General features: G+C 33.4%; 1 protein-coding gene across 1 annotated transcript in view; it reads left to right on the top strand.

Moving 5' to 3' along the window:
* Positions 1–7,361: 7,361 nt before the first annotated feature.
* Positions 7,362–10,241, top strand: part of LOC106110407 (nephrin-like) — a 40,546-nt gene continuing 37,666 nt past the window's right edge. Inside the window, exon 1 of the mRNA XM_013292232.1 lies at positions 7,362–7,516. Within this exon, the coding sequence (XP_013147686.1) occupies positions 7,372–7,516 (145 nt within the window). The 5' untranslated portion in view covers positions 7,362–7,371. The remainder of the gene's footprint in view (positions 7,517–10,241) is intronic.

Raw genomic sequence — 10,241 nt, forward strand, 5'->3', positions numbered from 1 at the left:
TAGAAAACTAACTTTTTATTTAATGAATACAGCAATGCGGCTTCTCAACACAAAGCTGGCAAAATTAATATACAAAAGCTTCCCAAAAATACCTTTCACATGGACACTAGTCCTGCGGGAAAAGGAAATCTAAATTACGCAGGAACGGACTATTGCGAAATCCGGCCCTGGATTGTTTCAGCCGACGCGATATGTATTCACATCTGACTTTGATTGATAACGAAGAAATATTTTCTGACGAGTTTTGACACTCACCGAGACGAGAAAAACGTTTGAGACGTTTTATTGGACGCGATGGACGCTGAACCTTTAAATCAAACAAAAAAATTGTAATTTTATATTTTCTCTGCGCAAACTAAATTGAAAAGTATGATCCCTGATATTGATCCTTTCGTACTTTGTCAATCTGCGCCAGATGGTATTCGCCTTGCTGTCAAACCATTTACTTATTTATGAATTGTTGGACAGTGTTTTTTTTAGAAAAAAAAATGTGCGTAAACATGAATTCAGTGTTAGTTGAGACAAACCTTGATTACATTACTTGAGCTATTTTAAAATATAAGTTCTTTAAGGTAAAATTTATTAAACATGAATGAAATATTTTTTCGTGGCGTTTAAATCTACCTTTACATTTATAAATAACTCAATCAATCGGAATAATACATTCCTTTCTTCGGGTTTTTGTGCGTGACGCGGCGTGACTTGCAGTGACTCGACGTGATGGAGCGTGACGCGGTGGAATGCTTTGGGGTTGTAATTGGCTCATAATTGCAACTTGCTGCGGTCTGTTTGCTTAGCTATATGTGACTATTGACTTACAAATATTATAACAGTAGAAGTACTACGATACATCTACGCAGTGCTACGTGTTGCCCTCGTAGTAGCAGCTACGCTGCACCTACATAGAGTTGGCGTTTTAGGTCGGACAATTCTAACTGCTTTTATATACGCATTTTACTATACTTCTACAAATTAATAATAGACGTATACGATTATTGTATAAATTTAATCTTTTAATATCTAAAACTAGTTTGCATTGACAATTAGCTTGTATCATTGAAATAGAACTGAACAACGTGTATGATAGTTACAGCGAGTGGTTCAATGGTCCTTGGCCTCTTGCCGGCTGTTTGTCGGCTGTTGTCGGCTCAAGAGCGATGAATGCTCTGACAAATGTATCACAATGCTTTTGTCCTTTTGTCACTCAGTTTTAGCACGACTCTTGTTACAAGCGCTTTTTTCACACGCAATTCGAACTGATCGATTGCGTTTTAAAACGACATTATAAGTTATGTTCAATTTTCGTTAAGTTGATGAAATTCAATAAAAAATATACATTTTACACGCAAATTAAAACAAAAAGATATAAACACTAGCGAATTGTTACATTTAAGATGTCAAACATAAGAGATATTTTCATATTTTTCCTTATATTCTTAAAGTAAGAAAGGATTAGAGAAACGGGTGTACACAAATTCATTGGACATGTTTGTTCATGTAAAAAGAGGGAGCGACGAAATGGTTTAAATGATTTATCTTCCTTATTTCTTTCAATACTCGCAGGATAACTTTGTGACGCGATTCGATGATTTTTCCAACTCACTTCATATTTATTTTTTTACAGAAACAAACACAAAAACGAAAGGCGTGTATGCTAGATGTTGTATGAGGTAACGCAGAAACTGATAAATGTATATCTGATTTTGACTAGATTTTATATTCAAATCAAACATACTGTAATATCTATTTACGTCAGCACTGAAACATCTACTCTAAACATAACTTAACTATACTAACATATAACTTATTCATTGTAAACAGTATTGTGTAGGGCGTGAAGCGATAGACTTGTTCGATCCAAATTGATGAGTAAATATTAGCTAAGCTCTTGTACACACGATTAACATCAGCTTTGGATCGCGCTAACTTGAGCAAGCGCTGCGCGAAGTCGCGCGCCGTATGCTAGCGGCTAAACTAATTTTACTGCACTTAACTTGTTAACATCGACTGTTATAGTGACAACATAGAACATTGCATAAGTTATATATCTTCTAACTTTTAAGACTTAGGCAATGTAATAGATATTTATTAATCTAGGGCATACATGTGGTCTTAGTCAAGCACAAGTGTATTCATTTAAAAAGTAACATAAATTTGTTAATTTAAAATGAATATTTAATCTTTAATGAGTAAGGCTTCGATACAAGTATGAAATATTATATAACTTGGCTTTCAGTAATTACATACCGCTGGTTATCGTCACCTGTAACAATTTTAATTGGCGGTTTATTCTGAGTGACCATTTCCATTCGCAGTCATTTGTTTTTATGCGATAAAACACACAGAATATTAACACTTTTAAATATGAAATAAAAAATAACTCCAAATGGAATAAACGCCGTGGATATTTTGATCCGAGGATGATAAAGTTTTTAGCATTACCATTTTTCGATGTAGTATTTATTTTTAATCTTATTTGCAACCAGAAAAATATGTTTTTAAACACCCCTTAAATAAACATAAAAGAGAAAAGAACAAGGGAGATTTTATGTGGTATTATTTCTGACTTTTATAGTCTTCTTGGATCACAGACTTGTGATGTTTTCCTTTCTTTGTCGCTTTAGGCCGGAAAATAATTTACTTTTCTAAGGACTGGGCGCCGTTTATTTTGGGCGCCTGTTGAGTACCACTTACGTCCCGCTAACTGTACAAAGCAATTGCTACTCGGAATGTAAATGTTATCACAGCTAGTATTTGAAAACGTTTCCTTAAAGTTATGTTCCGTTTGTTGTTTAGTTCTGGGATCTTGTAACATGTGTTATACTTAAATCATTTTGGTTTAATTTTGTTAGCGTTCTGTTAATTCGAAGAGAAACAATTTTTCTTCAAGCATGATTTGAAATGATCGTTTAACGTTGTTTAAAAAATACTTTACCGAGATTTTCATAAAGCATCTGTTCTCGGCAACAGAAATGTGGTTCAATTCAGAGTGGCGATGGCTAGGATGAGGCGTGGCAGCGCGGGAACGCTTAACGAATCACAAATTACAAATGGCAACAGTTTAGCTTATCTTTATGGCTCAGTAGACAGCGCTCGAGCTATAAAATACTAAGTTATATAGCGTGGCTTTGTATCAGATCGTTGCACTTTACACATTGTGATGTAATGATGAAGATATTTATGTTGTAGATTTTTTTTACATATAACTATTTCTGTTTTCATACTAAATGAACATTCTTGGTTTTTTTGCTTCTACTAAGCAAATATTGATTTCATTGTAATTATACGCGTAGTTGTGAACAAACAAACACATCATTATGTAATATAATAGACGGGAGCTACTTAAATCCTGCCTCTGTTGGGAATTAGCCAAAAATCAGAATTCGTAGCGCGCGCCAAACTGTACGTCATATGTAAATACTGATGTGACACGTAATGCGACGGACATGCTCCGCTCTGCTGCCCCGCGAACTGCTTCTTTATGTATTGTTATGTATAATATACGAGTACTGTGTTTATCATAATCCTCACAATTATTGGGTCAATGTTAGTCTGCATTGTACATGGCCGTCACTCGAGAACTTTTCAGATCTTTCCACCGTCAGTTGTGTCATAGCACCTTTATTAATTTGTGTAATAACTTTGTTACAATTCGCATCTTTGCTTGTATTATTCACCTTTATCATAAAGGAAGGCGACAAGAGAAGCTGAAGTTATGTCATTTTATTGCTTTGCGTCTAAATTACCGGCTGTTAAGATAAGATATTTTACTATTGCGGAATTAGCGAAGGCAATTTGTTGTCCCAAAGCCGAGCGCTTTAATCGCCCTTAAAATTATTGTGACAAAAGTTTTTATTATACACCGTTAAAGGATTAATATTTAATAATAACATTTAACTTTGTGGTTCTATACAGTATTTAGCATTCATTCGTAAAAGGTAAATTTTAGTAACATGAGAGAGAGAATACCTACGTCTTAAGAAGACTAACTAAAAAAAACAACTTTTCTATCAATTGAATTAATGAAATTTAAAAAAATCATTTATTTATAAAAATAATTCAATGTTATCAACAGTCGTCCATTGGGCGGTCATTCCAAACATTTGCTGGTCTTCACTGAGGCGATGTTTTTTCAATTCCATTTGACGATTTCATTCCGCTTCATTAAATATACGAAGACCAAAAGGAATATTTAATTATTTTTCTTAATTCGCATAAACAGGGTCAGCTGTATCTTAAGAGCTGAAATTGAAATGTCAAACGAATTTCTTGAGGCTAAATTGGACGTTTTAAATTACTAAAATTATGAGAGACTGCGTATTTTTTATTTCGATTTTGTATTTACTTTTTCATTACCTTTAGTATTATAAAGTTTTTTTTTTATCTGTCAAATAAAGTTATGATACTTAGAAGTACTCGGCAACTTGTTAGAACTTAATTGAAAAAACCTAACAAAATTCACTAACGAAATATTAAATTCAATAATATCTTTGAGTTGATTTCTTGATTCGTACGAAGCCCACATTAAGGCTCAGGGGTTACTTAATTTTATAAGTAAATAAAGCCGAGATGAGCATCAATATATTATTTTACAAACAGAACACGTTTCTTATCACTCAACATCATTACTACAAGCCCCGGAGTCGACGCACGAAAGTTGGACTTAATATAGCCTCAGACAACATCATACTAATATTATTAATGAGAAACTTTAGATGGATGTTTGTTAGAGTTTGTAGCCTAAACGGCTGAACAGATTTCTATGAAATTTGGTGTAGATGTAGAGGATATTCTGGAAAAACACACAATACTTTTGTTTTTTTTTATTCCACGTGGACGGAGTCGCGGGCGAAAGCAAGTAATGTATAATACTGAATACTGCTTAACCTGCAATAATTATGTTTAAGTATTTAGAGTACATATTATATGGATTAGTTATTAAGTATAACACTTAAATAGCATTTAACGTTCATTTGTTTAACTACATTTTGGTAAATAAATACGTGTTATTTGCAATTCAAACTTCATAATCTAAAGAACTAAAAAACGAATTAAAAAGAAACTTCTGCGTATGACAGCTCAATTAATATTATAGGCAATTGAAAATTAATGAACGATATTAAGGAGCTAAAAAGAAAAATAAACTAAATCGGATCAACGTAGCAACGTAGACGTATCGTAGCACAGCTAGTCTACGGGAGCTACAGTAAATTTAGTTAATATATCAACGGTTGGTAGAAACAATAACAGCTACGCCGCAACTATAGTGACGGCCGTACAAAGGGCTTTGGGACAGTAAAATAATGTTGATACGAGCGCGGGTCAACGCGCTTTTGCCGAAGTCTTAAAATGAATTATACGAATGACAATTCCAATTTATTTTTAATTAATGAAATTATTTAAGGTTGATTTAATATTTGATCTGTTAAATATTACCATACCGGTCTCTCGTGTCGGAGGCCAAGACCCACCTTAAGCAGTAAGTAAGTAAGTAAGTAAATTACCAATACACTACTGCATCAAGTTTATGAACGCTAGATATCTTAACGCTAACTTTGTCCTTTAGTTAATAGTTAACTGTGAGTGCGGCAGTAAGTGACTAAGCAGCATGTTCAAGAAGATAATTGTGTGTACTTCAAATGTTTGTGTTTTCGTGCTAAAAGTTGCTTTAGAGCTTCTACAATAAACTTGTTCATCTGTATCGAGTGCAATTCATTGAAGTCTCGAACTAAACGTGAAGTATCTGCGAGCAAGAGGATATTACATTCGCAGAAAAACTTACTTGGTTTGTTGGAAAATCAGGTGATACAGTAATTCTTAAGATAGTAATAAGCATTGCCCTCCGTCTACAAACCAGAACATAATGTAAAATTAACTCCATATTTCAATTTTGTATCCGACAGTGGAATCAGAGCAACAGTAACTATTAGAAAATATTTTCCCAGAAATATGTGAAGTAATTTCCACTGAGGTCTGTTTTAATTTTAATTTGGTTATGGATTTCAACGAAACACGTAATTTGGTTTTAACATGTTGGTAATGATAGTTGATATTCGAAATTATTTTTAAATATAAACAAATGAACTGAATTTCACATACGTGTATAATTTTTACGGATATAAAAAACAAGCAAAATAACTAGTGTTGTTTGTAAAATAAAAATGATTTATTCTATTTATTGTCTTCACACAAAACGATAACAATAGCATTTCCTAAAGCTGCAATGGAATTTAGTTGACTTGACCATTAAATTGGCGACAGGCCAACAAGCTCTGCTGAAAATTGCGTTTAGATAATCCCAAATTACTAATATCACTGACTACACCATTATATCTATGAGAATGGGAAAACTGGAGGTTTTCCGCTAACTTAACTTTCGGTAAGAATTATTCACGACTTTTTATTTACATAAACAAGATCATCTTATATTAAATTAAGTACTGGGTATTCCTACTCTTAAACTTAACTTCTGAATAATTTTCGAAACTGATATTACGTTGACCGAATTATTTATTCACAGGAACAGTGAGTATTATTAGGTAATATGCCTCCAGACAGCGCCCTGAGCTGCGGATGTCAAATGGTTTCCTTTAATTGATTCAAAACAACAGAAAAAAAATCTGTTTTCATCAACAGCATTAGTTCCCGTAATTTATCCCGTAGCTTTTATACCTTAGCGACTTCATTACCAAACATTAAATTAATTTTAGGGCGACAGTTATTTGTCCTCAAGAATTATAGCACAATTGGTGATTAGTTAGATAATGGCTGGGGAGAGCTTTGATAAACTCGCTACTGGAACTTTCACAAGTGTCGAAGGTTCGACGGCAATCAGACGAACATGCGACTTTTTATTCCCCAGTTATTGCAACATAAAAGAAACTAATCATTACACAAATATAAATACATACAATAGCTTATAACCAAATAAGGCACATAAGCTAACTTGGGAACGAGTTCGCGGAACGGTTCGTTTACAAATATGACAATCATCGTCCGTCAGGCGCTCGTCCGGGAATCACGTAACGTTCAGGGTTGCTTCAGCATTTCAAAATTCTCGTGAGGTTTTCTTTTTCATGTATTGTTTGAGTATGAGCCGGCCGCTATCGGTTTCCGATCAGTGCGGGCCGCGCCGCCGCGTCGGACGCACGTCTCCCGTTGATCCCATCTCGATTTGTTTATACACGAACACGTGTCCCGACTTCGGTATTATAAACATTCGCTGAGGACACATATGTGAAATGTCCGAACTTGTAGTGGTACAAAAAATAAGTGTGTATGAGTTAAATTGATTAATCTAAAAATAAAGTTTTGGATTTATTTTTAGATAATGATGTAGTGATATTTATAGAGGATTAAATGAGAAATGAAATGGAGAAGTTTTCGTGTTTGGATGTGAGCTTGTGTGGTGCGGATTGTCGGCGCGTAGTGCTGCAGCTGGTGGTGGCGCTGTTGCTGGCGAGCGCCGCACGGACTGTTGACATGGAGGAGTTTATCAGTGACTTAGATCTACCAGGTAACAATTACTTTTCAATTAAAGTAAGAACCCTAGATAGCAAATAATTTAGAAGTTAAACATCTAAATTTATTAAACAATCCAAGACAAACATTAATTAATTTGATGATAATAATTAAAAATGTTTTGTGCTATTTCCAATCTACGTTAGGGAGCCGAGAGCACAAAGTCAATGTTTAACGACAGCAGCAGTGGAAACGCAAAATGAGACAAACAATCTGCATCTCAATATGAAGCATTTAAAATTAACACATTTTAATAATTATTCGAATAAGAAGAGAGTAATAACGCTTCACTACAACTTGATAAACTAACTGCCGAACTAACTATCGATCTGAATCCGTTTTTGCTTATCTAAACAACTATTAATTAACTTTCTAACATATTCGATTCAAAAACATTTAAACTGCAATAGCAATAGAAACAACACACACGAAATACACATATTTAAGGTAATTGAAACAATATTCGGATAGAATTTAAACATTGATTATTGGGTTTTTCAGTGGCAATGACGTCATCGAGAGAACTTAGTTATCTTCGGCCAGGAGGCTTTATCACTGTTCATCTCCTTTCTGCTGCATGTTGATAGCGAGACGGCTGATATGTCCTAGATATTTTGCCGACACTAACTACGTGATACCTGATCTTCTCGTTTGCATGATAATGATGTTATGTCATACCAAAGATTGAATTACTCGCCTTCACTATTTGTATGTTATAAACGAAACAGACTACCATTGCAATATTTTATTACTGTGTTAATATAAATAGAAAGATAAACAATGACTTTATATAGGAACAATATACAGAACGTTGGAAAAATTCTAATTCGCATTGTAATTGTCAAATGCAAGGTTTGCTATTGAGTTTTTTTTAGAATGTCGTATAGCACATTTTATTTTATTATGTTATGAATTTTAATTAACATATAAATAGGAGGTTTAGTAATAAATGTAATATAACGTATTCACATAACAATATAACCACAGAGACGTACGTTACAAATAATTTTAATGAACATATTTTCCAGCGGCTCTTTGTTCGTAATTACTTTAATAAGAGCGTGGGCGGGAAATTGTCTCGTTCATGTTTCTTATGGGGACCTGATTGTATAGTCTGCATTATACAATATACCACCATGGCTGTATTATGACGCGTTACATGTATTTGAATAAATCATCAAATACGACGAAATACTACAGACTAGATTAAAGAATAAACTCTAGTATTGGGAAGCTAAAGTAGGCGTAGAATACAAAGTTCTATTTTGAAATGCAATAGGACCCCTCGCTTCTTTGGTTTTCTATGAATGTTTAGTAACATTTTTATTAACTGTTAGTAACCAGTAGGAATTTAAGTAACAGTAACCAGCAATTTCATCTTATCGCTTTAAAATACCAATTTACTTTGGGAAAATGATAGTCCGGATTTCACGGAACACAGATTTCATATCGGTTGTACCGTTCGCGTATTGAAATGAACTATAATCCGGTCAAACTAATTAGCAAAACCATAAACAATACGTAACTGATTCAATGAACAATTCAATAAACATCAAAGAATATTTCGTTATTAGTAGTTTCAGTTTCTTATAGTTAGTTGTTTGAATATCCTCGGCTTAAAGGCCTAGACTTCACTTTGAGAGTTTTTGTTGCTGGCTCAAAAGGAACCTACTGTGTTGTATGTCCAAAAAATAAAAAAAAAATCTTTAATTTTTAATTTTATATGTCAATATCTGCTGCTATCCATAATAACAATAGTTTTCGTAATAAAATTGTTCATAAATAATTTTAATTATTGCCTTACATGGATTGAAACTAATTTTTCCAAATTAAAAAAAATAATTTACCAATCATAAACTTCATTATAATTGACAAACATAGGCTTTTTTTTATTAATGTTTTTTTTTCTTCAGGTCCTTTTAGTGTATTATACGTATATACCGAATGTGTTGAAATAATATTGATATTAAACGTAATCACAATAGTTAAGCGTCGTAGGCTGCGTGTTTAGTTCTAACGCTTTGTTAGCGATTTGTTTGGCGCAGAGCACAATGAAGTAATTTACCACGTTATTGTACTGTAACTAGTTATTTAGTTTCCAACAGCCTAAAGTAATCTACAATAACAATATTAGTTATTTATCACACACAGTAAATGTACCTGTTTGAATATAACACCTTACAATTTTAATTGAACGTTTATTATGTTGAGAATTCGAAACACTATTTCTGTATTGTCAAGGCTCTTTGCAGTGTCCCACTTTATAATTAATTACCTTTTTTCTTGAAACGAAAGCCGCATTTCTGTACAAAAACCGACTAGGTAGAATTATTTTGTTAAAACGAAGGGATAGTAAAAAAAAAGTAGCAGAATAAACAACTGTCCCTTTATAGGATGAAACACCACAATATTCCTCGATTGTACACAAAATATGCTATTGTTGTTATACTTAACCGTTTATCAGGTTTCCACTAGGTTAATATTTCTCCAAATACATATTGATAAATCCATTAATTCCTTTAAAATGATCAGAAACGAATGTTGTTAAACTAAACGATTACCACTCTACGCTTTTAAATAATGACACTAAAACATGACACATTGAACATAAAAGTTAGTGCTCCGGTGCCGGCTATCGCTCCGGTTTCGTTATAACAATCATCGTTTTATTCACAGAAGTGCCATTATGTCGCAATCGCTTCGAATTAAAAACTGTAACG

This window comes from Papilio polytes, unplaced genomic scaffold (genome assembly GCF_000836215.1).
Source record: "Papilio polytes unplaced genomic scaffold, Ppol_1.0 DF820622.1, whole genome shotgun sequence".
Taxonomy (NCBI): domain Eukaryota; kingdom Metazoa; phylum Arthropoda; class Insecta; order Lepidoptera; family Papilionidae; genus Papilio; species Papilio polytes.